Here is a 27,817-nt window from a genome sequence, read left to right as displayed (position 1 = left end):
CTTTCTTAGACTTCCTAAAGATGAGAACCTGATGTCTGGAATCTTGATAATCACAGCTACACACACGCCATCCTACTCTAGTAGTGTGTGTGTGTGTGTGTGTGTGTGTGTGTGTGTGTGTGTGTGTGTGTGTGTGTGTGTGTGTGTGTGTGTGTGTGTGTGTGTCTGTGTGTGTCTGTGTGTGTCTGTGTGCGTGCGTGTGTCTGTGTGCGTGCGTGCGTGTTGTGACACCACTGGGTTTTTTATTACATCATGGCACTGTGTTTAAAACCGTCCAGAAATAGTGAACCTAACAGCAGCAGACACAATTACCAGCTTAGGCTCCCAGCTCGCCTTCCACCCACAGCCTGAGAGGACAGCACCGGGTTCTCATGTCGCTCAAAGGCTTAGCTTTCAGCTGTGGGGCTTTGCACATGTGTCTGACCGTGTGGGTGTGTGTGTGTGTGGGTGTGTGTGTCCAAAGCCACTCGACCCTGTCACCCTCGACACGATACTATTTCATTGTCTGCTACCAAAATTTATGTGACCTTAACACAAAGACACATTGTTCCACTGGAACTTGAAGTGATTCTGAAGTTTCTGCTGCTCTAGCGGCCGCATACCTTTTTGCTTTGTTTCCCTCCTGGCTCCCATGTTAAACCAGGTATTTTTACATCCATATCGCCCAGGTATCGGTTCCTGTGTGTAGCTCGGATGTCTATCTAAAACCACTGGGTCTGCTGGTTCCTGCATCTTGGCCCAGCGTAGTCCTGGTCGCAGCTCGCTGCCTGCCAGGCCAGCTGCTACAGCTCTATGCTGGCAGCGCCTCGGGGGGAAGATACTGTACGACACAGGATCTTCTTACACCGCTGAGAAAAGTGTGCACCACAGAGCAGCATACTGCTTTATAAACACACCACATGATTGGGTCATAGTTTTGTTTTGTTGGTTTTTTTTATGCTGTTTAGCGTCTGGTAAATAGAACACTCGTTCCATTTGCATGCGACACAAGAATTGGATTTTTGTTGCAGGCATCGTCGAACTGTTGCCTGTGATTCTACTCAACACTTCCTAGTTCTTGATTTATGGAACAGGAAAATTATGACTTGATTACAAATGATGCAGTTCTTCTAGTCTAGTGACTTTCTAACCTGAAAGTTAACCATAACTATATAATATTATTAAAAAATATTTTATATATTTTTTATATATTATTTTATATAACAGAATAATCAGTCTTGTTTTCCAGTGGGCACATTATGTTTGCTAATGTGAGGCAAATAAATGATTATAAAGCCTCCTCGTCATTATGTTGCTCAGCTAACGATGTCCCAGTCCAGCCTCAGAGCTAACAAGCACCTGCTTAGGTTGTTGCTTTACATGAAGCTTTAGAGTTAAATTGCTAAACTTGAGGAATGCGTTTTTTTAAAAGAAAACTTTTAACCACAAGATTCACATTAAGATTTAAATTGTTTAATTGTGACAGTTAGTGATCCCTTTGTGTTTAAACAAAGTGGGGCAGCCTGTCCCAGAAGAGAACACCAGACTTGCCTGTTTCTGGACACTCTTCCTGGTTTGGGGGGATCCAAGGCATTCTTCCCCTGGACCTATTTCTGGTGGGACATGCCCAGAATAGGCATTTGAAAACAGATGCCTGTGCCATCTGAGTGCTGCGACAGTGCATCCCACCTCTCTGCTGGGGGACCCCAGCCCCCTGAGGCTGATGATGGCCATAGGGGAGAGTAGGAACGTAGATCGATCAGTGGTGTTTCTGTAAGTATCCTCTCCACCAACCACATTACTGCTGCAAACGACCCGTCTGTCGATTTCATGCCATCCTGCCCTCACTCATGAACAAGAGCCTGGGATACTGGGCTCCACTTGACTGTAAACTGGAGCGGGCAGGCAACACATTGTTTTTGTTTTTTATCTCCCTTTTGTTCTATTATTATTATTATTATTATTATTATTATTATTATTATTATTATTATTATTATTATTATTATTATTATTATCGTTACTACTACAAACAGAATTCTTAGGCACTTCCACCACTTCCTTTGCAGATGATTTTGTCGGAGATGTTGGGAATGAGAAGTAACTGACAACAATCAACAAAAAATGTGGTTAAATAAATCAAAATACCTAACAACTTAACAAATAAGTATTATGTCATGTTGTGATTGCTAACATGCTAATCGTGGAAGTATAGTGTTCATCTTGATTAGATTAGCATATGCATAACATGCTAACACATCAAAGCTGATTTAAATGCATTTTCATTAGCAAAACAAAAACAGCAGTTGCTGTGGGCTCATTTAAGATGTCTGCTGTGTAATTCACGTGGCTCATTCTAAAAACTTTATTTAATGTCCAGCATTATACACTGGTTGATGAGTTTACACTGAGAATGTGCAACGGTTCACAATAATGAATCTGACGAGGCGTCAGCTGGTGTCTAGCGGGGAGGGTTGTTATCAGCATCAGCTCAGGCCTTATCATATGGCCATCATCTGTGAAATAACCCCAGTGCATCAATAATCAGAACGAGCCTGACATGGTCCAGCGGGTTCCACATGGTAAACATGCTGAGCCTTATCTCAGCTGTGAGCTCAGGCTACACCAGAGAGACCCTTTGTCCTTTTTTTATTATTATTCTGAGCTGAGCTGTAGAGGGCAAGGGGGTCGTGTGTGTATGTGTGTGTGTGTGGGGGGGTGAATGTCACACACACACAAATCCACAAAAGGATGCACAACTTCCTGAACATTGGTGACTTCTTGTGCTGGAGAGTCTGGGAGGGCGCACTGACGTACTGATATAATGATGATTTATATTCTGGAGACAGTAGAGCTGCAAGGGACCATGCAAAGGAAATGGCTTTATTTGTAGTAGGATGATTGGACAGTATTTCACTTGTAAACGCTCTGTCATCAGTGACATGTGTGAGCATTACGTGGACATCGCATGTTGATTTGCAGCGTAATGAAATCCATGGGTTCCATTCAGGGGAGATTCGCTGCTTACAATAAAAATACCACACTGGAGCTCATCTGTTCCATCTGTTAGCAGTTCACAAAGTGGAGGCCACAGACTACATCTTAGCATACTTATCCTTTTTAGGTAGCAGTGGAGCCGAGCTACGCTGCAAAAAGTCTGAGGGCTGATTGTGTGGTTTGATCTATTTCACAGCAATAGCTGTGGATTTTCTGATAACAACGAAGATGTAAGAAAGAGAAGAGGAAAAAGCTGGATTGTTCCGTTTATTCCAGGGAATTGATCCAAAATCGCTACATCTTTTTTGTTTTTTTGACAAAACTCCTAATTCTGCGACTGCATCAGTCACAGAGAGTCGTTGCTCCTTTGAGCAGCCTGGCGCTTTCTTGCAGCGCCACCCTCTGGCCGTTAACTGCTACTTCCGCCTCCTCAACATCATATTCTCCATATGAAACTGATCTGATCTGATCTTTTCAAGTCGAGCAAAGTAAGCTGAGGGGGAATCAGGGCGCGCTGTCATGAGGAAGAGAAAAGCGATCAACTCGCCGTAGCTGCGCGCGTGTAATAAGTTAACTGTGACCTCAAAGCATGAAATCCGTTTCACTTGGAAAAAAACACGGAGAATAATGGAACGCTTTCAAGACAAGAATGTGAGGATCCAAGAGCACTCCCAGGTGTGAATGAAGCACAATTACGAAACAGTGCGTGTAATAAGTTAACTGTGACCTCAAAGCATGAAATCCGTTTCACTTGGAAAAAAACACGTCGGGAGAATAATGGAACGCTTTCAAGACAAGAATGTGAGGATCCAAGAGCACTCCCAGGTGTGAATGAAGCACAATTACGAAACAGTGCGATTTGTTATTCCGCCTCAATAATTAATAGGCTCTAAGCTGCTTTGAAAGCAGCTGAATTGCGAAAGGGAAGGGATTCATTTGTTAGCTGTAGCTACCATGTAAAGGGGTGAAAGGTGACATCATGCCTAAGGCACAACATGTGCAGATACAAAAACTGGTTTTTCCTTATTAAAGCTACTGGAATCACACTTGAATGTGAGGTGAACAAACCAAGCTGGGATGTTGTTGCTGGCCCACCTGGCTGCCTTCCTTTCTTTGTGCACAGCAGGATGTGTGACTAAGTACCAGCCCTCTGGTGTCTCTGGGCAGACTGCCCCGCATGGAGGCGGAAGAGAGACCGTATCCTCTTTCCTGTCATATGTGTTCATGGAGACCGTAGCAGGCAGATTGAGAATTGATAACCTTATGTCAAAAACGAGCCTGGACTGCTTCGGTGTGTCCAGATAAATGACTATATGAACAGATCTATGAGAGATATATGCATGTAAAAGGTCCTGAAATTTCCAGGTGTTGAGCAGTTTGAAGCTAGTCTTGTTCTTCCTCTCCTCTAACCCCATATGCAATTAGAACAACCACAACAGACAAACGTTACGAGGAAACCTGGGATAAAGGTTCTCTTTTCTTCTATATGTGATATTTTAAATATTTCTGATAATCAGCCATGTGGCAAACAAATATATCTAGGTGATTCCCTGCTCATCCTTCCAACATTGAGCCTCCAGATCAAGTAGCCAGTCTGTTACAAATGAACATAGGAGCCAGAATTGTACCATGGCCATAGAACTGTCGGTTCAAAATTATAGAAAATAACTATTTCTCCACTGTATTACTAAAACCAACTACAATGTCTCATCTAGACAGACCTATTAACAATTAACTGGATACCATCAGATACCGTAACACCACATAATATCATACTCTCACTGTCTCGTCTCTTTCCCCGCAGGACGACATGAGCGACTCCCTGCGCGACTACACCAACCTTCCAGAAGCAGCGCCTCTGCTCACCATCCTGGACATGTCGGCTCGTGCCAAGTATGTGCGCGATGTGGAGGAGATCACGCCAGCCGTGGTGGAGCAGTTTGTCAGCGACTTCCTTGCTGAAAAGCTCAAACCGGACCCAATCTAAGGATGTCCAATCAGAAGTGGAACACACTACACCGGACTCACTCATTCATCAAACTCCGACTTGTTGCTACGCGCCTCACCCCTCGCAGCCCCCTGCTATCGTCCCGGTCCCCTTGACTGTTAGAGACGTCTCACTTTTTACTGACATTTTAACTTTTTTTTTTTTTTTTTTTAAGACATGTTCCTCTCTTCATGGAGTCTTCTCTTTCTCCCGTGGTGCCTTGCATTGACTATAGTTCCTACACTAATATATATGAAGATTTTTTGTTTGTTTGGGTTTTTTTTGCCTCAAGAAAAATAAGTTGTATTTTTTTCACACAGTAGAATAAAAGAAAACCTGAGAATACCCAGTGGACCTATTTCAGCTGATAGTTTGCTTTCTTTGCATTTTCTCAGCAAGAGCCTTGTTACTTTTGATTTCTGCACATTGATGTAAATTAATAAAATGCATTTTTACAGCAGCAGTTCACACTTACACTTAATGTGGTGAATCTCAGTTGGGTGTAGCTGTATAAAAAACAGTGACAGGTGCACGTGCAGCCAAAACCACAAATGTTTTAAAACCCTCGTGTCTTGTGCGCATGCGTGTGCGATGGTGTGAATGAAAGTCATCTCCGGCCAGCCGTTAATGGTGGTTCTCATCTCAGTCATTATGGGGATTTTCTGTGAACATCTCCCAATGAAAAGGCCGAGTGAAGGCACAAAAGTGACATTGGAAAAGTGTTGAATGTACATATGAATTCCCACATTCTGTTACTTCAGTCATTGCGCCAATTAAAAATTCACTGGCAAGAAAGTTCTGCTCCTGTTACATTTTATCAATGCAGTTGACTGCTGGATATATAAATCACACATTTAGTCAATGAAAATGCATTGGAACATTGCATTTGTTACGAGAGATCCTATACAGATATACCACTTTTGCAAAGTGTAGTTTAAAAACATTTGAATTGATTGCACAATTGTGACTATTTTGCATAAAAATGCTGGCTGCAGACATAAAGTTATGTTTGGACAAGACCTTCACACAGTTTAGCCCAAATTAAAGTATGCCTGAAGTGCAGCATCTTATTTAAGGCTATTACAGAGTCAAAGTCAAAAAAGGTTTATTGTCCTTTATTACACTCCAGGAGGATATGAATGAAATTTCAGTGCAGTGTATAAAACTTAACACAAATTTGTGTATTCTCTTTCTATGATTTGTATTTTAGAGCAGGAAACGCAACTTCCAAATGGTAGATTTATAGACATGCAGCCTATAATATTTCAGCGCATTGTTACATTTTTGTCAATGCAGAGAATAGCATTTTCACGTCACTCAACACAGCACAGCTGTAACGTATGTATGTAATGGAAAGCTCTTACAGCTAAAATGACCATTCCAATTTTAAGCTTTGCAGTTGCACCTAAGTGCTTAATAACGAGAAGCAGAGTAAGGCTTGTGACCAATACTCTCTTCCTTTATTCTAACTTATGACAGTCTTGATAAGTGTTCTGGAGACATTTTAGTAACAAACAATTTGCTTAACTGGATTGGAGCTGCGTCTTTGGATAGAGCTCTGTTTAAAATATTAAAGTACTCACAAGAAAGCAAAGTTGAGAGGTTACCGCACTTTACTCAGTTTTTTTCTTTAATTGTACTAATACGTTATTCCAGTCTAATCAGGACTAATGTACACCTTTAGTCTAATTTAGAGGACAATAAATGAAAACCTTTATTTTCAGCTTTAGATTTTGATTTTTTTCTGTGATGTCTGTGATATTTTTAACAGTTGCTTTCTGCCCTCAAAAAGAAGGATGCTTGCCGCCATGGCTGAATTCAAGCTGTCCACTCCAGGAACGACAGGGATGTAGAGCATGTGTCCGGCTGTTTTCTCAGCCAACCGGACGGCTTCTACACTCAGACCGTGCGTCTCTCCACCAATCACAATAGCTGTAGGAGCCTGAGCCCAGCTCTCGTAGTATGCCTTGGAGCCCACTCTGGGAACAGATTGTCCCTCATCGTCAGAGTCCGAGTCTGTGTCATAATCCACTAAGTGCATGTTAGTGCGCTCAGACCTTGTGCTGGTCCAACCATAATCTACTGCTTTGGACGAATTTTGCAGTGCTGTAGCATTTGAATCCTCTGCTTCTCGACTCCTGTCAGCCACGTGGATGGTCACAGACTTTGAGAGATGGTTCTCAATAGCATCCCATTCCAGGTTGTGAAGGATGGGAAGCCGAAAGTGGGCACCCATTCCTCCACGCAAAACCTTTGGTTCCCAGACATCAACACAACCTGTAGGAAAAGATGGTTTAAAGCCCACTGTGTAGTAAGTCAAGTCATTTTCAAGGGCTGTAGTTTTATCTTAAGCTTACCCTTGCTGAGCAGAACGTTGTGACACCCAACCGCAGCAGCACATCGCAAGATAGTCCCGAGGTTGCCAGGGTCTCGAATGTTATCACAAATGAGAGACAACGGCAAAGAATGACCTTTGTTTGTGAAGTTCAACCGTGACGGGTCTGGACGAGCAAATATAGCTGCAGAAGATGTTGAATTCAATGACATATCTGACTTTTTGTACTTCAAAATGATCAAAACAAATTGGTGACACTTACCCAGGACCCCTTGTGGCGCCACAAGGTCAGACCAGATCTTGATATCCTCAAACTTGACTTTAACCAGCGTGGCCCTTTTCAGCTTGTCCAAAGGCAGCTCTCTGAGGCGTTCCACTGTACTGAAGAACACCATCTGTGGGGTGGCACCAGCAGCCATGGCATCGCAAATCAAACGCCTTCCCTCCAGGAGGATCTTACCCTGGTGTTCCCGAAACGTCCTGGAACGAGCAACACTCACCAACCTCCTGCAGAAAAGCAGCGCGAACATGACTTACACAAATACAATTACCCAATTCAAAGACTGTTGGACTGGAAGCTGGCCAGAAACTAATCAGTGGTCAAGCAGTCCGATCCTAATTATTGTGTCCAGATAGGTAGAAAGAAAAGCAGATAACTGATCGGGGGCCTGAAAATAAACTGCTGCACCCACGAAGACCGATTATGACAAACTGTGTGGTAGAGTTTTGGTGTCTTTGATATCGTGACTACAATTCAACAGCACTTACGCCAGCCTTTTATCTCCAGGAGAAGCCCTCTCAAAATGCAATCCATCAACGTAATCCTTTAGAACAGCAGATTGTTTGGCAGCTGACCGCTCGTTAATCCTCGCTTTGACAAGGACACCGTCTTCAACTCGTTCTGATGTAGACTTGAGTGTTTCCACCTTCCTCTGTCTCATGACATTTTCCTCTGCTGGTTGGGGCTTTGGCGTAGTCTTGAGTTGTGTATCCGCATCGGGAAACAACACTCTGACGGGCTTCCTCCTCAGTCCACGAACATACCGCCTTGATTCAACAATAACACAACTTCCTCTCGTTAGTAAAAGAGCATTTCGTTCAATAGAAACTAAATACATGATGCCTCTCATGCACGCCGCCATTTTTGCAGTTTCTTCCTCACGATTTGACAGTTTGCTGCTGCTGCTTCTTCTTCTCCTTCTTTTTACGGTGATTGGCAAACAAATATTTGGTGCATTACCGCCACCCTCTAGGTTGGCGTGTGGATTGGTTGGACTGGCTTACTTACTTACTCTTTACTCTTACTTACTCTTTACTCTTACTTTTAATAACATTTATTATTAATAATAATTTTAAAATGTTTTTTTTTTCTCTTTTTGCAAACAACAATCACAGTATTGTTTATTAAGGTAACCTAACTGTATAATGTGCATTATTACTGCATTAAGTAAGAACGTATAACGTCGAATCGTTTATCTCCTAACGCACTGTCCTCCTGCTGTCTAACAACGTGTGTTCGTCATTTAATTAAAGTCTGGCCCAAAGGTGTAACGTTGCGAAATAATGTGACGGGTTAGAGAGGCACATACTATATTCGAGTAGCGGGGTTAAACAGTAGATCATACCATTAACCTGAAGGCCCTGTATTTGCGTGAAGTCACAGTGTGTATTTTAAAACGAACCACATGAGTGGAAAAAATAGAATAAATAATATTAAGGAAACCCATTAGAATTCATATTAATAATTTGTTGTCAGGCATAACAGCATGTGTTTTGACCAATCGATTACAGAAACGTCGATCATCCAGGAAGCTTAATCGCACCCTGTTTGCTGATTTGCTTTGCACATCAGATCTGTCAGGAAATATGGCTTTGAGACGGGCGCTTCATTTTGTTTTCAAAGTTGGCGACAGGGCGAAAACTGCCACGTTTTACCGAGATGTTCTTGGTATGAAGGTAACTCTTACTGTTCTGTTCTACTGTGATACGTTTGACTGTAGCTATTGATTAATTTCGTTGACGTTGAGTCGCTAATATCGACCACACAGCGATGCGCAACTAGTGCGTAAATGTGTGTATTTTATTTACATTTACTATGTTTTATACACGTATTCTAGGTTTTACGCCATGAAGAGTTTGAGGAAGGCTGCAAGGCAACCTGTAATGGGTAGATATGCCATACCGACTGAACTTTGTACTTGCCCATCTATTGTAATGTCCTAATACTGATCTTTACCCTCATATTATATCCAATCAGTCCCTATGACGGAAAGTGGAGTAAGACAATGGTTGGCTACGGGCCAGAGGACGACCACTTTGTAGCCGAGCTCACATACAATTATGGGGTGGGGGAATATGAACTTGGCAATGACTTCTTGGTGGGTGAGAGTTCATTTACACACACATATGTGAGTGTATGTATATTACATGAGCCTTCTCCATGTGTTTAGGGGCTCACGCTGCAGTCGAGCCAAGCTGTCAGCAACGCCAAACGTCTGGGATGGCCTCTTACTGAGGTAGGAGACGCTCTGTATCTGACCCAGGGTCCAGGAGGATACCCTTTCTACCTGGTGGACAAAGAGCAGCCTCCAAGTGGTGATTATTAAATCATAAACACACACAGTACAGCAGCAAAGGGCACCTTCAAGAGCCTTTAGTGACGCCATTACACCAGTTAAACACTCTTTCAGTCTTCAAATATAACCTGTCGTCTGTAACGAATTGTTCTCAGACCCTGTGCAAAAGGTTAGCCTGGGAGTATCAGACCTCCAGAGAGCTACCCATTACTGGAATGCACTCCTGGGAATGAAGGTGATGGACAAGAATGAGGAGAAGAAATCAGTGATAATGGGCTTTGGAGACACACAAGTGAGAGTCATAATGTGCTTAAAAATAGTCTTTACTTTTATACTGTGTTTTGTTCATTGCAAATATACTTAATTTCTTTGTTTGTACAGTGCAAACTGGAGCTTTGTGAAATTGGACCAGTAAATCATGGAACAGCATTTGGGAGAATAGCATTTTCATGCCCACGAGACCAAGTAAATCTTTTCAGATTTTTTGTTTGTTAGAATTGGTAAAATGTTTTCTTCATCATCATCATCATTTAATCTTTATTCCTCAGCTGCCTGACCTTGAAGGTGTGATGAAAAAGGAAGATCAGAAAATCCTCACCCCACTAGTCAGCCTGGAGACTCCTGGAAAGGCTACAGTGGAGGTGGTTATCTTAGCTGACCCGGTAAGGTTGCACACATATACAATACATACATGTATGACCTAAAGAATATTGTAACCATTTCAAAGGAGTCATTTTATTAACAACTTCATATTTGTTTCAGGATGGTCATGAGATTTGCTTCGTGGGAAATGAGGCATTTACACAACTGTGCGCTATAGACCCCAAGGGAAATGACTTACTTGAAAAGGTTGGTATTTCTTAAACCTTCTCCTTTCTACATTATGACGTTCACTTGTGTTTGATTTTCATTGTGCATGTGCTCTTTGTGCTTTCTAACTTATTTCCAGGCTATGGCTGAGGATAAAAGCAATGAGTGGTTTGCCAAACACAACAGACAAAAGGCTGCTGCATGAGATCAAGTGTTGGGAAACTTGTGCAGCTTTACCATTTCATAGGATGACAACATGCTGTACACCTGTAGTGTAAATAAATAAATTAATGTCATCTCAGTCATTCTTCACCTGAGATTTACAGAACAACCTGCCCTTGTTTGTATCTATTTGCTATGACTGCACTCTGTAAAAAGCCTATTTACTCAGTTTAATGGATAGATTTTTCAAATAAATCTCAGTGCAAAAATCATATTTATAGAAATGTGTTCTTTCCTAGTTAGGACTCATAATCACCACATTTATAAATTAATGTAAAGGCCAGCAGTGTAGAACAATCTTATTATATAAAACTACAGCACCATCTTTATAATAAATAGTTCCAACCTCTAAAAAGGGAAATTATAACCTTGTAAAAGAAGAATTAGAGTACACGTCAGCCTAATACATTGGCCTGTGAGAGTCTGTTGCAATATTCGTCTATTGTGTATTTGAGTTTTCACCCCTTATAAAAATAAACGCCATTCGCCTGGTAAAAATAAAAAAAAAGCCTTTAAAAGAAAAACGACCTGTTTTTTTTCATATGTGAATTGTAAACAAACTACCGATGGAGTCGTTGTGTGAATGATTACCGCAGAGTTGGCGGTGATCCAGCTCTACAGTCATGAGTCGCAGATCTCAGCTTTGACTCAAAGAAACTGTGAACTGAGCGGGGCGGACACTAAAGCCGTCTCCGCGGAGCGCAGGGTGGAATCGACTGCCGTGGACAAGTGCGACGGCCACATGCTTCGACTATGTCACGGTATGTGGACAGATAAGGAACGGGAGCTAACGGAAGCGGAGAGCGGCGCGCGGACCTGCTAACGTTAGTCACTGGGAAGAAGGCTAAGTTGCGCTGTAGTCTTACTAAGTTAGCCCTAGCGTTAGCATGCTACTATGCAACGTTAGCGCAGATTTACTGCTGATTGGCGGATAACGCGACGGCAAATGTGTTTTCTTAAGCAACTTCATGTTTGGTGAGTTTGGACTAACGCTGCAAACGACTCGCTGCTTTGTCACCGGAGGCAGAGTACGTGTTCGGCAAAGGCTCTGCTCTGCGCTGCTGCTGAAGTTTAGCTAACGTTATGTGCTACTTCGTGTTCTATTTGGAAGTAACTGCGCTGCATTTAGTTAATTAGCAGTGTTAGCACTGTGAATCTAGCTATTCCAGTTAATCGAAACTAATGCAAGTGTTGATGAATGCGGCTGCAGTAATAGGCGTGTTATTGATAATGGATTTTGCTTACAATCGGGCACATCTAGATATACTAACATCTCTTCCTCTTTGACAGCAGCTGATAACAGACAGAGGAGACAACCCATGTCCAGGATTTGGGTGTGAGACACAATGTCTCTCTTACTGACGCTTTTCCTCCTCAGTCTCCTGCTCGGGATTGTCTTATGTGTCATTTTCAGGTAAGACCTCTGACGGTTACACCGTGTGTGAGTCAGTAGTCGTTTGACAGCATAAACCTATATCGTCTCTTGTCCCGATGGTCCAGGTGGCTTATTTGCACTCTAGCTGTGCGATTCTTCCAAACTGCGTTCAATGCGGATCTGAAGATCAAATCAGTAGGGCTGTTTTCTGTCCAAGGAGTTAGCATCCAGTTTCACCCCCAGCATACTCTGGTATGGCAGTGTTTACATGACATGTCACTCCCATCTTAACTCCTTTTGTCCACTTATACTTTGACTTCCTGCACTGTAACTGTACCATAACAGTAACCCCCTCTATGGCAGGAAATTGACAGAATATGGATTTCAAGTAAACTTCTTAACCAGGATTTGCCGTAAGTTCTCATATATTTCTCAGTAGCATAGCCTGAAATAAAAATGTCTTCGTTGACTAATTAACTGTGTGTTTTTGTTTCAGGAGATATCTGGCATTATGTGTTGGTGAAACAAGAAGCAGATTTGACTTGAATGCTCCCCTGAAGCCTTTGGTCAAGAGGAGCCATGGCAAGAAACCTAGGAGAATTTCAGTCAGCCCCACAACTCTACGCTTCCTGTCGCAGGTATGAAGCCTGAACGCTGGTCAGTGTTTAGCTCAATGTCTTTAATACAGTGATTAATTTCCTGTCTCCTGTGTTGTTAGCTGTTGTCATTCCATGTAAGCTCCATCAATGTGATGGTGCTCAACCTGGGACTGTCAGAGTCTCTGTGGCACATGACTGTTGCAGGCATCACCTTGTTACTTGACCATCAAAATAAAAGGTAACTCTATACATTTGTTTGTTGCGAATTTCTACCCTTTCTACCGTAGCTATTTATTCAAACTCTCTATCTAACTATCTTTGTAGGTTGGCATGGGACCTGTCAGTTGGGCAGCTAAGCAGTAAAGTGCTTAAAAGCAGTCAGTTGGTGAGTTTTTTTTTCATTATCTTTTCCTCCTTCAGTATATTGTTATTAGTATTGGTTTAATGCATGTGACTTATGTGTCCTCTACTGAAGGACATATGTTTGGCTGAAATGGCCCTGAGCCTGCTGCTGTCTGGAGACGTGAGCCTACCTGATATGAAGCCAGGTTGTCTGTCCCTGAGTGTGAGGACGCTCATAGCAGAGCTGCATGAAGGACTATTTCAAAGCCACTTCCTGTTCCCTGTGTCTCCACCCAAAAGTCAACATGAAGCTTCTCTAGAGAAAGTACATGGTAATATCTCAGCAATGTCAGCATGATCAGCATGAGGAGGTCACTGAGTCAGTAAAACCAGTATTCAACTTAGAATCGTGCAGCTAGATTTTTATCTAATCTTTTGCATATATATATATATATATATATATATATATATATATATATATATATATATATATAACATATAACATATTGTTCTCTAAATAAATGGGATGGACGTATCTTTATACTATATATACTTTACCTGATATTTTTTAATAATACTATTACTAATACATATTAATATACATAATACACAATATTATTATTTTTCTTTGTAGAGTGTGAAAACACCCAGTTCATCCAGACTGAGGCTGTGGAAAAATTTCATCAGCTGGTTCCTCACAAGGTCAACGTGGAATTTGATAATACGAATGTAACCCTGTCCATGCACAGCCAGAAAAGGTGAGTCATCACAAGCTGCATGCCCTTCTTGCTTTGCAGCTTGACACCCTATCAATTTACACAGTAATACTGATGAATCTATAATATTTTTTGTCCTACAGACACCTGAACTGGACTTTAAAGTCTTCAAAGATCTGCTATGAGCGGGATGATGAGCAGCTTCCACTTAAAAGCTTCACTCCTGAGTTGAGCTTTCCTCAGAGCAGTCTTGAAGTCTTTCTAGAGGGTGAGTGGGCAGCTGGACAACAGACGCTGTGTTAAGAAATTTGGATAAAAGAAAAAGCTATGAATAATAATGAATAATAAGTTTGTTGCTTTTTTTAACAGATGGACTGCTCCTCTCTCAGAGTAGGCAAAGGATCCTTTGTGTGAACACTCTTAAGACAGCCCTGCAAGTAAGGAAGCTACTTATTGGTCACATTTCATTAATGATGCTGACTTGATGATTTTGTAAAAACATGTGTCTTTGTTCTTTTTGTAAATGTAGGTTTCATCAGTCGACATCTCTGGGTCATTTGCAGTCAACACTTGTATCATTCACTATCGTCATCAGGAGTTCTCCCACTGGCTAAATCTATTTCCTTGGGAACAGCTGATCCACAGGAAAGCAGCACATAGAAAAAGGCAAGTTGCACTGTGAGACCTTTAAACCAATTTCCCACTGTGGTGATAATAATAACCTCTTAACTTTTTTTGCTGTCTTCCTTCCTATCCGTGTGTTTCTCCTTCTGTGTTTTTGTTCCGTGGTGTTATTGTGCTGTGTAGTCCAGTAAATTATTTTCCCAACCTCTGTTTTTTTAGGCAACTTCCTCACCTGGATGCTCCTCTAATGATCACCTCCTCTGTGTCCAATGTTAACGTGTCTATTCAGCTTGGAGACACCACATCTTTTGCCCTCGGCTTTCTGTCTGCCATTGCAGGTACTGCAGATCGTTCTCATGCTCCGTTTGTGCAAACACAGAGAATAAGGCAGCACTGGGGTGAAGAATTTGCAAACGACCTAAATCAGATTAGATAAGTTCCAACCTATAAATCACCATTTACTTCTTCCCTGTTAATTATTCTCTATACCACAGCTAATTTCTAAAACACTTTTGTATCCGATTACTATACTGTTACAAATTTCAGCACTTCAGTATATTCTACTCTGTGTCTTCAGAACTGCAGCATCTTCTTGACATTAAAGTTGACAAAGAAGAATCTCAAAACATGCACCAGCGTGCCTCACTGTCCCTGGACAACTTCTGGTGGAGAGTGGGTCAAGGGTCCCACATCCAGCAAGCACCTCACCCACCTGGTAAACATGTGTGGGGAGAAGCACTAATTCTAGACTCCTTCAGCCTTCAGGTAGGAAGATGAATCCCATTTCGAAATGTCATTTTATCTGTGTTTAAAGTGTTCTTTTAATCACTTTTGCACTTTCTGTTTACCCATATGAAAAGCACGTACGAAAGACTCATACATGTTATTCTGTTATGACGTCACAGCTGATGCCTTTCAACACTTTTATTCTCTACTCCAGGGGAGTTTCAATCGACCCAACACAGAGTTGAGGAGTCCGTCTTCAAGTCTAAGCTTGGAGTCCAGACTGAAAGGACTTCAGGTGGAGCTTTCAGAGACTTGTGCACTCTGTTTGTCTCGCCTGCTGTCCCTTATTTGTATCCCCCGTGACAATGGGCTACAGCCTTCAGATGTGACCTCTTCCACTGATGAGACTGTACACCTTGTCACCACCTCGCCACATCAGCTGCTGTTTAAACTGGACTGTCGTCTGGAGGATGTTAACGTGTTCACACTGTCTAATCTTGCAGGTAAGAAGACATATAGAAATGTATTTGAGTATGACATTTGAAAGTTTACAGCAGTGTGTAAAGCGACCATACTTCCCTCTCCTGAGCGTATTTTGCTTCCATTTCATTCAGGAGCTGTGTCATTGCGGATGGACACCGTGGGAGTCCTCTGCTCTGTTGAGAGCACCAGGGTGTCTCTGCACGGTGTTAGTTTGTCTGTGGTTAAGATGATCTCAGAAAACATGGAAACATGTTTCCCCGCTTCACAAACTCCTAACCCTGTACTCCAACTCATCGCGATAGCCTTCTGTTACCATGTGACCACCCACACATTAGAAGTAATCACATTTAAATTGTTCAGTTTTTCACGTTTTTTAACTCAATGAATTTCTCGTCTAATACTGATGTTTTGTTTTGTCTTGCCAGGTTCAGTGTGAAGAGGAGATCTTGGTTGAATGGACACCACCAGATCACATGGTCTTATATCAGCACACAACTGAAGCTCGGGCTTGTTGGCAGATGCTTTGTGGTGGGGATCATCAAATCAAACCTGCAGAGAGCGTTTCAGGTCAGAGTAGGGGCTCCTGTGTGCGTGTCGAGCTTGGCCGTACTCGTTTAACAGCTCACGTCGGCGAGCAGAATTATGTCCTCCTGCACACAGATGCCCTCCAGCTATCCAAACACTCTGGTTCCATGCAAATACGCTCCCCTTCTCTGATTCTAAACTTTGATGGCAACAACATTGTCACCTTCAAAGATCTGGAAGTTGAGACACACGCGGAGCTGACTGAGATGCATCTGCACAGAGACACTTTTCCCTTTCTTACTACCACTCACAACCGTGTCTGGGTTCTCACATGCCCTTCCCTGGCGGTTGAGTTTCCCTACCAGTACAACTTCTCAAACACCTTTGACATGGCCATTAGTGTACAAAAGTGGCTGAAGTCTCTACATGGTACCTCAAGGGACTCCTCTGTTGTCCAACGTCTGCCTCCTGACCTCCTGTTCAAAATCAAGCAGTTTTCATTTGTTTTCCTGGATGACATATTTGAAATCAAGCTGCGAGACAACTATGAACTGATGAAGGACGAGAGTAAAGAAAGTGCCAAGCGTCTGCAGCTTCTGGATAAGAAGGTGGGAGATCTGCGCAAGCAACACGGAGAACTCCTGCCGGCTAGAAAGATAGAAGAGCTGTACACTTCGCTGGAGAAAAAGCATATCGAGATCTACATCCAGCGTTCACGTCGCCTCTATGCAAACACACCCATGAGAAAGTCCCTGCTGACGTGGACTGTGTCCGACTTGGAGCTACTAGCACTGGCAGACCAGTCTCTCCATGGGCCTGAGAGGGTGAGAGAGCAGCTGAGGGACATTGATGGGATCAGCCCCTTCCCCAGAGATGGACTCCCACTGGTGGTCCAGTGGTGCCGTGCAGTGAAGTTTAAACTGTCCTTGTTTCTGGGTGAGTAAAACTAAACTGAGGAATGTAGGTGTTTAGTTTAGGCTCAAAGCATCTACACAAAAACTGACTCTACCTTTTCTGCCCTCTGCCAGTGAGAATTCGGGACTACCCACGCTACCTGTTTGAGCTCCAGAACTGGGAGCTGTCAGGCCGTCTGATTGGCACAGAGCAGGATGGACAGACAAGAGCTTGTCGCAAGGAAATTGTCTCACTTGGTGCTCCTTGGGGAGATGTGACAGTTCACAGAAATATGCCACCACTCAAGTTCTACTATGATTTCAAATGTGAGTTACAGTAATTGGTATTGACACAGCAGTGTTCCACTGTCCTGTCTGGATATGTGGAGATTAGCCGATTAGAAACGAATTATCTCTAGCACTTTATTATCTCTGATTGATTGCATTGTATTTCGACAGGCAGAGCTAGAGCGGAACCATAAATTATTAGCCAATTTTTTAATAAATTTAAAACCTTTTTGGTGAAATGTTAGAGGAAAAATATGTGTAGTGGTTATGAAATTAATTTTTTTAGTCTTGCACTGTTTGCATGAGTAAAGGTTATGAAACTAAACCAAAGGTCATATCAACCTTGCGTTTGGGTGATGTTTAACATCTGTGTTTTTTACAGCCACCATCTCTCACTACACCATCGTGTGGGGGCCGTGTTGGGATCCGGCCTGGACTTTGATTGGGCAGTCAGTTGACCTGCTGACCAAACCCACAGTTGATCCTTCACCTCTTCTGGCTTGGTGGGACAAAAGTCGTCTTTTGCTGCATGGCCACTGGGTCATGGACATCGAACGAGCCAATCTTCATCAATTAGCCACAGAGGTGAAACTCCAGTACACTTTGTTTGTGTTTTTTAGGGATTTGCAAAATTATATTTGTGACAAAATATCTTGCCTGTTACTGTGTATATGAGTGTTTTATTTATTATGTATTGTTTTGGTCTGTGTATTTGCGCTATAAACAGATAATGTTTGTATTCATTATAGGACCCTTACAACACTACAGAAAATCTGCACTGGGAGTGGGATAAACTGAACTTTCACTGGAACCCTGGGCAGTTTGTTTTTAAAGGCAACCTGGATGTAAACGTCAGAACAGCATCAAAGTAAGTGAAAATACTACAGATAAAATTAGTAGTTAACTGTGACTGTGTTCATAAGACCTTATTTTTGCCCCATGCTAGGTATGATGATATCTGTTTTTTACACCTGCCCGACCTTTGTATGACCCTTGACCTCCAATGGCTTTGCCATGGCAACCCCCATGACCATCATGCTGTAATGCTCTGCAGTGCAGAAAACATTGCAGACATAACCTCAGGACAACCTCATGACTCCTACAGAGCCTTTCGATCAGAAAATCTTAATCTCTCAATCACCATGGACCTTAACCAGCATTGCTGCACAGGTATATAAAGTCCCTTTTAGTTTTATCAGGCTTGTATGACCATCCGAAATTTTAAGTAAATCCTTTTCTGTGTAGAATCGTCCCAGCCCCAAATCCTGTTGTACAGCAGTACCCTCCGCTGGATGCAGAACTTCTGGGCCACCTGGACAGGTGTATCTCGACCAATCTGCAGAGGCAAGCTCTTCCACAGCCTCAGGCCGGTCCGCAAGAAGCTGGGTCAGCATTACAAGCAGATGTCCTACACTGCTGCCTTTCCCAAGCTACAAGTAAGTCAGCGGCAGCTCTCCAGCAGTTCTCTACTAACACAGAGCATTGTGCATCTTAGTTTGCTGTTTCACTTACAGTTTAAGGGTTTAATTTCTTTAACTGGTCATCTTTTAGGTGCATTACTGGGCCTCCTTCGCCCAGCAGAGAGGTATCCAAGTGGAGTGCAACAAAGGCCACATCTTCACTCGTGGGACACAAAGACTCATTCCACAGGGTACAGACATTAGTACAAGACCTTAAAAATAAAACCAAATTCAAACATATTACTTAATGTACTTGTGCACCAACACCTGATGTTGGGGTGCTTACTGTTTTTAGCTGGTACGGTGATGAGGAGACTGATCTCTGAATGGAACGTGACTCAGATGGTCAGTGAGCTGTCTGAAGTGACAGTTCACCTAATGGCCTCGACCTGGGACGAGACTGCTGACCATCCGATGAATGCTCAGGTGAAGAAGACCCACCTGCTCAGCTTGTCATCGCTGAGCTACCAGCGCCAGAGCAACCGCATAGAGGAGGTAAAATCCCAAGAATCTGTCCTTCTGTTGAGTTCATCCAATTTCATCTTTAAACAGCTTGTTTGTTTTAAAACCTTCTGACAGGAGGTGAACACAAACAATGAAGCAAATGCCTTTTACACTCACAAACTGCACCTGGTGGACCTGCGTGCTTCCTGGACCACCACTAACAGGAACATAGCCTTTGGTCTGTACGACGGTTACAAAAAGGCTTCTGTCCTGAAGAGAAACCTCTCCACTGAAGCTTTGAAAGGTCTGAAAATTGACACACAGCTCCAGGCCAAGAAGCTGAAGCGCTCTCCCTCCACCCACTCTTGCATCACAACCCCTTCCACACCTGTTACACCCACTGTCAGTTGGGCAGATAAAAGTCCACATGAAGGTGAGGAGGGGGAAAATCTTTTTACTGTCTGTTAAGATGTCTTTCTTTCTGTCTTCTGTCTTAGATTTTTTTTTATTCATTTTGTCCTGTAGGAACATCAATGCTCCAGAAACTGATTGATGCACCGGACAAGTTTGTAGTGTTTTCAGAGGAGGACTCCGGTGTCAGTGACCAGCTGTGTGGCATTGCAGCCTGTCAGACAGATGATGTCTATAATCGCAACTGGTTCATTGAGTTGGTCAACTGTCAGGTACTATACTGTAAAATCTCATTATATCTAGTAATGGCCTCATGAAACCTTGTTACACTCTGAACGAACCCCTTGGTTCTGTTTTCTGTTTTAGATGATGTTGCGTGGCGCAGAGACGGCAGGCTGCGTGCTGGTGTCTGCAGCGAAGGCTCAGCTGCTGCAGTGTGAGCACCATCCTGCCTGGTACAATGACACCCTGAAGCAGAAAACCACCTGGACCTGTCTGCTGGATGGCATGCAGTACTTTGCCACAATGGAACCCAATCCATCTGAGCACGAGGACAGGCAGCTGTGGCTGGAGGTACAGGAGGCACAGCTCTAGTATCTGGTGTTTGAATGAGGGGGCAAATGAAGATTATTGGGCCTGCAATCTTGACTATGTCTATTACATTATGTATCGATGTTGAATAATGCTAAATTAATTTTTAATTCACACAGTGAACAAATACACATTTGCATACATTATCACTTAAACCATTAGCATGATTATTAACAACAAAATAACAATGTACATGTTTGCATTGCCCCATGCATGTTGCATGAAGACAAACTGCGTTTAAAGAAAAAAAGCATTGTTTCATTGCTAATTTTGATTGTTCGTTGTAATTATACCAACAATATACAGAATTACAAATAGTTTATCTACAAATGGCAAGGAAGGAATTTATTGTCCAAATTTATTGTTTAACAGGTAACCAGTTAATAATTGTGCATCTGCTTCAAATTGCCTCTAACTGTTTTTTGCTGCATCCAGGTAAAAAACATAGAGGAACACAGGCACCGTAACGTGGACTCTGTGCTGGAGCTGATGGAGAGTGGTCAGGCTGTGGGAGGAATGGTTAGCACTACTACAGGTACAAATAATGCACTTTACTTTTCTTTTATTCTAATTTAATGCATAGTCTTTGGAATAGAAGTATTGGGTTTATACTGTAGCTGCAACAGTACAGCACAGAATCATTAGATTAGATTATTGTAATAGATTCCTTCAGGAAATTACATTAGTGTTATGAACTGTAATTTATAATGGAGCTTTTCATTTTCCCTATTATTAATAACACTAGACTGGAACCAGCCCGCCCAGGTGAACGAAGCACAGCAAGTTCAGCGCATCATCTCGCGGTGCAGCTGCCGAATGCATTATATCAGTTACAGCCATGACATCAACCCAGAGCTTGCCACACAAATCAAACCACCAGAGCTGAGGAATAACCATGAAAAAGAGGATCTGCTGAAAAAACAGGCTGGTATGTCAGTTTATTAATGTCATATATCCATAGATGGGGCAATAAGTGAAAACCTTTGCTTTTTGTTTTAGGAGCTGTGGATACATTCACTCTGATCCACCATGATCTGGAGATATCTACCAACCCTGTTCAGTATGCCATGATCCTTGATATTGTCAACAACCTGTTGTTGCATGTGGAGCCCAGACGAAAGGTAATGCTGGATCACCAGCAGCCCATTGTACAAAATATTTCCATGTTCTTTATCTGATTTTCTTCTTTGCTTATCTGTCTTTATATTGGTTATGTCCAGGAGCACAGTGAGAAAAAGCAGAGAGTACGTTTCCAACTGGAAATTTCTAGTAACCCAGAGGAGCAACGCAGCAGTATCTTGCATCTCCAGGAGGCCGTGAGGCAGCACCTAGCTCAGATAAGACGCCTTGAGAAACAGATTTACTCCAACACCAGGGTGGGACACACATCTGTTACTGAGACTTTTTAATAAAAGTATAATCAGAATTTATCCAGGTAAATCTACTTTGTTCATCATTTGCAGGCACAGGCTGAGGAACTGAGCTGTGATGAACTGACGGAGATCAACACAAGACTACAGAACCAGCTAAACCAGGAGAAGAATGACATGCAGATGAAGAGCGAAGAACTCAACATTCTCATCAGGTTTCCCATCAGCTGTCGTCCACCTCCAGTGCACTAAAAATGTGGCACATACTGTAGGTAAAGATGCAGTCTCTCTATCTCCCAGATGTTTCAAGGACTTCCAGCTGCAACGGGCAAACAAGCTGGAGCTGCGTAAGCCACCAGAAGACGTGAGTGTCGTAAGGAGAACAGAGATCTATTTTGCCCAGGCCCGCTGGTGCTTGACTGAAGAGGATGGACAGCTTGGTATTGCTGAGCTGGAGCTGCAAAGGTTCATGTACAGTAAGGTGAGAATGGGCACCTACAGAGATGTAGAATATAAACAATAAGACAAACAAGAGTTTGGTCTGTATGATAACACGAATGTTTGCTCAACACAGCTGAACAAGTCTGATGACACAGCGGAGCACCTTTTGGAGCTAGGATGGTTCACCATGAACAACCTTCTGCCAAATGCAGTATACAAGGTAAAGTTGCTCCAGTCACTCACATTGGTGGTCAACAAAAGCTGATGTACAAATTATAACAATAATAAATGAATCATTTCCGTATGAAGTGTTTATGGTTGAATTCCTGCAATGAGCCAACACAAAAGGCAGTGTGAGTTTAAAATGCAGTGTTTACTCCCGTTAATGATCTTCTGCCTGGTTTCCTCTGTGCAGCGCGTGAGGGTATGTACAGCCCCAGAATCGTGACCTCTGTGTTCACGCCATCCTGTTTGTCAGACGAGATAAATCAGTGGTTTCATGAGTTTGCTGATCAGTGCTGCATGCAATGATTGAGTTAATTGATGCATGTTTTGAGACCTCACGTTCATTCTAGTCTCATCTTGTGCTGTTTAATATAAGCAGAGCTTTTGCTACTATGCAAAGCTAATAAAACACAATTGTCTCCAGGTTGTACTCCGTCCTCAGAGCGCCTGTCAGTCCGGGCGCCAGTTTGCTTTGCGTATTTTCAGTAAAGTGCGGCCTCCTGTGGGCGGGATTTCAGTAAAGGAGCACTTTGAGGTCAGAAGCCACTTCAACCAGATTACAGATTGTATTTTGTGCAGGATTGTTTGTAATGTTTTTTATAATCGTTAGGTGAACGTGGTGCCTTTAACCATCCAGCTGATGTACCAGTTTTTCAAACGGATGATGGGATTTTTCTTTCCTGGGAGAAATGTGGAGGAGGAAGAAGTGACTGATGAGGAGGACAAATTCAGATTGGTGACTACTGGTGTGTTTCAGCAAGATGAGAAGCACAATCTCATCATCGTCTTGAAATACATACTGAATAACCAATCAATACTAGTTACCCTTGGCTCTGCCAGCTGTGTGTCTGAGTTGCTGAATGGCCCATTAACGCATTAGATTATCTCTCCAAGATACTAAGAGGCTCTATTACTTTCTACGTGACCTTGAGGTCTGTGTGGGGGATGGACTCAGTGGGAGTATAAAGTGTTGGATGCAGTGTCACCCAAAGGGCACAGCGCTGATACTGTGACCGTGCGGTCTCTGTTACAGGTATCCCCGTTAAACCCCGGCAGTCGTCAGAGGACACTTTGGGTGCTATGGGGTCCGGTAAAGGTGTCACCCAGGGATTGAACCGCACTGCTGGTGTTCGAAGGTCATTCAGGAAACCTCCAGAGGTATTCACATTTTAAGTTACCATTAAATTGAGGCCATAGTATCATAATAGCTATGATACTAGTAGAATCAATTGAATCAATGAACCACCATTACTGTAACATGGGCTTCAAACAATAAATCATACTTTAAATAGGATTAGGGGGAAAATCCTAACTGCTATTCAATTTATTGCAAATGCAATTTATATTTTCCTTCCTCCAGCATCCTGTTGATGACATAGACAAAATGAAGGAGAGAGCTGCTATGAACAACTCCTTCATCTACATCAAGATTCCACAAGTCCCCCTGTGTGTCAGCTATAAGGTGGGTTGTTACTCAGCTCTATAGCAGGTGGACATGGTCCATATTCATGACACATAATGAGCAAAACGTTTTATCACTCATGATAAAACTCATTATGTAAATGATAAACTCAACTCATTGTTTTTGCTATGTGAGATTTTGATTCATATAGAAACTGAACAAATCCCTCCCCCCCCCCCAGTCACATGTTTTAAAGTGTCATGTTAATGTCTCTCAGGGAGAAAAAAGCAGTGTGGACTGGAAGGACCTGAACCTGGTCCTGCCTTGTCTGGAGTACCACAACAATACCTGGACCTGGCTGGACTTTGCCATGGCTGTCAAAAGGGACAGCCGGAAAGCCCTGGTAGCACAGGTACAAGGCAGATGGCTTTAACATTTTAAAAGCCTTGTATAAACTATACTGAGACAGGTTATCAGATATTACCTTGAAAAGATGTTTTGTTTCTTCTTGTTGTCCAGATGATAAAAGAGAAACTGCGGCTGAAGCCGGCTTCAGGCTCGGACCTGCGGGGGAAGGCGTCTGAGGGGAAATCTGAGGGGAACAACCTGCAGCAGCAGGAGGAAGATGAGAAAGCACGACTCCTCATCGGGCTCAGCACGGGAGACAAGACCTCCAGCAAGAAGAGCATCTTCAGCCGACGCAAGTGAAAGTCAGAACACGCTTACAGCAGAGCAGGCTTTGACTGAATCTGCAAAAGCAGCTCAAGCAGCGGGTTAGTGGAGGCATTAGGGAACAACTGTGTAAGGGATCAAAGCGTCTCTGTCTATCGCGGTAAAAAGGGAGATGGTGGAGCTGATCAGCTCGTCTTGAAATACTGAGTCATACCAGCCTGCTGAAATACTGGAGCATCTCAAATTCATATCACTGTTCCAGGATCAGTAGGATACCACTTAGACCAGACCTATATTATGGTCTTTTCCTTGTGCCATTTAAAGTTTTACTTTGAAAATCATAACTACTTAAGCTGCGTTGAAGGCAGCTATGAAGGGTTACAGTATGTAGCTGAGATTTTACTGTTAACAGTTTGCTGTTAACTGTGATCGGCAGTTAATTTTCCTGCTGGCTCAGGAACTAACGGAGTCTGCCAGAATAAACAGAGCTACATTCAAAGCACCTTCAACGCCGTCAGCTGTTAAACATTTTGGAAATGCTATAAATTTACTGGGTATTTACTGGGTAGTATGTTTTACTGATTAAAGCTTCTAGAAGTCGACCCTGGCTGCATGTCTGTCACTGACAGGAAGGCCTGATTCCACAGAAGGGGAGATTATCTATTTTACCTGTAAATGATGGGCTGCATCCTTCAGCCAGCCACTCAGTGCAATGAGCAGGGAATCGTTTTAATGTTGTGTAATGTGGCACTTGGTCTGGTGTTATTCAGGTGTGTGGATGTTGTGGTTTTAACACTAATGCACTTTTATCCAAAGTATTTTGATATTTTTATAACCACAGTTGTTTTCTCTTAATTAACCTTCAATTCAACGCGTTATTTCAGTCACACTTCTATCAATGAGAAGAACAAATCGGCCCGAACATTTCAATCGCACAGATCGTATCACACAAGCAGATGTATTCACGTTTGTCTTAGCTCTGTAACTTATTGTTTATCTGTCAATAAAAGTGTTGCAGTCCCTCATTGGTTAGTTTGTGTTTGATTATTGTCACATCAGTAGATGTGCATCTCGGTAAATTAGAATATTCTTAAAGCATTTTTTGTTTCTCCTTGTGTTTGTCTGTTTTCTTTGGTTTCCTCCCACAAACCAAAAAGACTCTCAGAGAGCTTTTCTCCAGTGAAATGTTTGCAGAATACAGACGGACTTGTTTTACTCCATGGCTTTCTACAACTTATGTGTTTATTGATGTGTACATGATTAATCACTTAATTACTTTTTTTGATCAAAGTATAAAAGGGTCATTTGGACCTAAATGGACAGTGAAGGGTGCTTTGAAAGACACTGCTAAGGTTTGCTGTGATTTTTTGCAGTGAATGTTCTATTAAAGTCAGATCAGATCAGAGCGCTGGAGCAGACAAAGGAAAAAGTCATCATTTATTTTACTGTGAATCACTGTACACCATTTTGATGGTAATAATTCATGTAATAGAGCCAATACATAGACTCTTCGTAGACTCTATGCAGTCTTTACAATTAGAGTTCCTTAGGTTCATGAAAGTAAATTAGATTTTTTCTATGCAATGTTTATGGACTATAGATCATTTGCATTTCAGTGCCAAATTACACAAAATGAGACACAAATTTTGCCAACTATTAACTGATAGTGTAAACTGCTGAACAGGGAGGGGGGATTCAATCCTCATGCCAACGCTGGCCTGATTCCCAGAAGGAGGCATAAGGTAATGCCAGAGGTTAAACACTGACTTCATATAGTATATTCATCTATATACTATCACTCTCCTCTACTGTTCTTGTCCTCATTATAAAATCCTATCCCACCTCATGTCTGATCACACAGCTCACTGCAGGACATACAGTAGTAAAGAGGTACAGTGCCATCTAATGAGAGCGCTGGGCACAGCTTGCATCCTGCATCTCTCCAGAGGCTTGTGGGTGAAAAGCCAGTTCAGAGAGGGTGGGTGCAGGTTAGAGTTGGTCACACATCCAGAATGTCCACATTTTAAACAGCAGGTAGTGATGATGGTGTATCCGGACCTGTTTGTTCTGACACCTGTCCAACATTAATCAACCACTAAATAAACTAAATATGTTAATGTTGAGGCTTTTTGATGGAACTGTGTGTAATGAAGACCAAAGCCGTTGTGGTCTGATGTGCAGCTTTGTGTGTTATTTGTTTTGTTTATGTGACCTGGGGGTTATACAGTGCTTAGATGTGTACAGGTATTACTGTTATTGTCGTTGCTCTTGTTGCTCTTTTTGTTTATTTAATTACTTATTTAACCCTTTTTTGTTGTTGATTGTTGTAATGTCCAGTGTCTAATGATTCTCTCGCTTGTGTGAATCATTAGACACTGTAAACAATTAGAGTTTTCTAGCCTTAGTTGAACCTAGATGCAACAGCAAAACTGTCCAACACACCAAGGCATCCCACCCAGTGTGAATTCCTTTTTATAAATAATTAAGTTCTTTTCTTTATAGTTCCTTTATGAAGTAACAATTTGTTTGATTTGACGTAATTAAAAATCAGAGGGACTGTAAATGCACACTTCACAACAAAGAAATTTCAGATTACATTCAACTTTTTTACTGAGAAATAGACCCCGATCAGATATAAGATGTTAAACCTAGTGTCAGTTTTCCTTTTTTCAGATGGAGAATGATCAAGCGCCTGTGCTGACATCATTCAGGCCACATCTGGTTGTTGACTGAACAGAGGAGGAGGAGTAGGAGGTGTGGCCATTCGGCAAAGGTGAGACATGAGTGACATGCGTTGCTGTTACTAAAAGGAAAGAGTCCTGCAGCTCTTTGAATCACTCTGCAGTCACTTCACTGCATGTGTGCATTTAATGCTGTGCATGTATTTGTTCAAGCCCCACCTTTTTCTTGCTATTGAAGTTTCCTGTCTTGCTTCTCTGAAAGAATCTTAGTTGTTCTATTGGTTGTTTGTCCTCATTGCTGCAGATTTGACCTTTAATCACCTACTGTGTTTAAGCTGATCCATATATTGTTTATATTCTTTATTGACAGAGCTTTTGTGCAGTGATGCTGGAATCTAACTTTGTCGTCTGGAGGTTGTAAGATGCCAACCTTTCTATACGGTTTGCAGTGGCCAGGTGACCCTCACGTTTTTTGTTTAGGTTCATCTTTTACTCAACACTACATGAGAGTGCTTCTTAGTTATCAGTTGAGGCAGAGTGGGATTTGTGCAACTCCTTGTCCTTAGGTTTTTCTCTCAGGCCACGTGAAACACAGGCTATGGATGATGTTGTTGCCGTAGTATACAGTCAGAGTTTATAGAGCTAA

General features: G+C 42.3%; 4 protein-coding genes across 11 annotated transcripts in view; 3 read left to right on the top strand and 1 right to left on the bottom strand.

Annotated features, from left to right (window-relative positions):
* The window catches only part of nxn (nucleoredoxin), a 38,612-nt gene extending 32,857 nt beyond the window's left edge, over nucleotides 1–5,755 (top strand). Inside the window, exon 8 of the mRNA XM_029170411.3 lies at nucleotides 4,778–5,755. Within this exon, the coding sequence (XP_029026244.1) occupies nucleotides 4,778–4,960 (183 nt within the window). The 3' untranslated portion in view covers nucleotides 4,961–5,755. The remainder of the gene's footprint in view (nucleotides 1–4,777) is intronic.
* mrm3a (mitochondrial rRNA methyltransferase 3a) lies at nucleotides 5,086–8,493 on the bottom strand. Of its 2 annotated transcripts, XM_029170410.3 has the most exons (5): nucleotides 8,064–8,493; nucleotides 7,558–7,802; nucleotides 7,318–7,479; nucleotides 7,018–7,237; nucleotides 5,086–6,939 (listed from the first exon to the last, which is right to left on the bottom strand). In XM_029170410.3, the coding sequence occupies exons 1-5, from the start codon at nucleotides 8,435–8,437 to the stop codon at nucleotides 6,687–6,689; spliced, it is 1,254 nt and encodes a 417-aa protein (XP_029026243.1). In that variant the 5' UTR covers nucleotides 8,438–8,493; the 3' UTR covers nucleotides 5,086–6,686. The 2 variants fall into 2 exon arrangements, with proteins under 2 accessions (XP_029026243.1, XP_029026242.1); XM_029170409.3 differs by having other exon boundaries at nucleotides 5,086–7,237; nucleotides 8,064–8,492.
* A 600-nt stretch (nucleotides 8,494–9,093) lies between these two features.
* glod4 (glyoxalase domain containing 4) lies at nucleotides 9,094–11,115 on the top strand. Its single transcript, XM_029170412.2, has 9 exons — nucleotides 9,094–9,251; nucleotides 9,413–9,462; nucleotides 9,553–9,673; nucleotides 9,746–9,890; nucleotides 10,027–10,163; nucleotides 10,253–10,336; nucleotides 10,420–10,533; nucleotides 10,634–10,720; nucleotides 10,821–11,115. The coding sequence occupies exons 1-9, from the start codon at nucleotides 9,162–9,164 to the stop codon at nucleotides 10,884–10,886; spliced, it is 894 nt and encodes a 297-aa protein (XP_029026245.1). The 5' UTR covers nucleotides 9,094–9,161; the 3' UTR covers nucleotides 10,887–11,115.
* Nucleotides 11,116–11,479: 364 nt separating this feature from the next.
* Nucleotides 11,480–25,515, top strand: LOC114867594 (bridge-like lipid transfer protein family member 2). 7 transcript variants are annotated; one of them, XM_029170408.2, is made up of 40 exons: nucleotides 11,485–11,664; nucleotides 12,197–12,317; nucleotides 12,404–12,530; nucleotides 12,642–12,691; nucleotides 12,775–12,916; nucleotides 12,997–13,115; nucleotides 13,202–13,262; nucleotides 13,353–13,551; nucleotides 13,854–13,977; nucleotides 14,079–14,203; nucleotides 14,305–14,372; nucleotides 14,465–14,601; nucleotides 14,779–14,897; nucleotides 15,137–15,324; nucleotides 15,500–15,788; nucleotides 15,900–16,105; nucleotides 16,194–17,229; nucleotides 17,322–17,513; nucleotides 17,857–18,059; nucleotides 18,224–18,342; nucleotides 18,421–18,644; nucleotides 18,720–18,910; nucleotides 19,026–19,125; nucleotides 19,230–19,429; nucleotides 19,514–19,811; nucleotides 19,904–20,061; nucleotides 20,156–20,362; nucleotides 20,816–20,915; nucleotides 21,126–21,308; nucleotides 21,380–21,501; nucleotides 21,601–21,756; nucleotides 21,844–21,965; nucleotides 22,051–22,231; nucleotides 22,325–22,411; nucleotides 22,841–22,951; nucleotides 23,027–23,162; nucleotides 23,450–23,574; nucleotides 23,777–23,878; nucleotides 24,096–24,230; nucleotides 24,338–25,515. In XM_029170408.2, the coding sequence occupies exons 2-40, from the start codon at nucleotides 12,250–12,252 to the stop codon at nucleotides 24,524–24,526; spliced, it is 6,699 nt and encodes a 2,232-aa protein (XP_029026241.1). In that variant the 5' UTR covers nucleotides 11,485–11,664; nucleotides 12,197–12,249; the 3' UTR covers nucleotides 24,527–25,515. The 7 variants fall into 7 exon arrangements, with proteins under 7 accessions (XP_055369720.1, XP_029026241.1, XP_029026239.1 ...); XM_029170406.2 differs by having other exon boundaries at nucleotides 14,743–14,897; XM_055513740.1 differs by having other exon boundaries at nucleotides 12,194–12,317; nucleotides 14,743–14,897.
* Nucleotides 25,516–27,817: the final 2,302 nt, after the last annotated feature.

Source organism: Betta splendens, chromosome 13 (genome assembly GCF_900634795.4).
Source record: "Betta splendens chromosome 13, fBetSpl5.4, whole genome shotgun sequence".
Classification (NCBI taxonomy): Eukaryota; Metazoa; Chordata; class Actinopteri; order Anabantiformes; family Osphronemidae; genus Betta; species Betta splendens.
The sequence above is the reverse complement of the archived record's forward strand: the minus strand, read 5'-3'. Positions and strand labels throughout refer to the sequence as shown.

Excerpts from the sequence above, each read along its gene's own strand:
- LOC114867594 (XM_029170406.2), top strand. The coding sequence starts at position 12,250 with ATGTCTCTCTTACTGACGCTTTTCCTCCTCAGTCTCCTGCTCGGGATT. Across the intron at positions 12,318-12,403 it reads GTCTTATGTGTCATTTTCAG|GTGGCTTATTTGCACTCTAG; the intron begins GTAAGACCTCTG and ends CCGATGGTCCAG. Across the intron at positions 22,232-22,324 it reads AAAGGTTCATGTACAGTAAG|CTGAACAAGTCTGATGACAC; the intron begins GTGAGAATGGGC and ends TGCTCAACACAG.
- mrm3a (XM_029170409.3), bottom strand. The coding sequence starts at position 8,437 with ATGGCGGCGTGCATGAGAGGCATCATGTATTTAGTTTCTATTGAACGA. Across the intron at positions 7,480-7,557 it reads GGCGCCACAAGGGGTCCTGG|CTATATTTGCTCGTCCAGAC; the intron begins GTAAGTGTCACC and ends CATCTTCTGCAG. Across the intron at positions 7,238-7,317 it reads CAACGTTCTGCTCAGCAAGG|GTTGTGTTGATGTCTGGGAA; the intron begins GTAAGCTTAAGA and ends CTTTTCCTACAG.
- glod4 (XM_029170412.2), top strand. The coding sequence starts at position 9,162 with ATGGCTTTGAGACGGGCGCTTCATTTTGTTTTCAAAGTTGGCGACAGG. Across the intron at positions 9,252-9,412 it reads GAGATGTTCTTGGTATGAAG|GTTTTACGCCATGAAGAGTT; the intron begins GTAACTCTTACT and ends CACGTATTCTAG. Across the intron at positions 9,674-9,745 it reads AACTTGGCAATGACTTCTTG|GGGCTCACGCTGCAGTCGAG; the intron begins GTGGGTGAGAGT and ends CCATGTGTTTAG.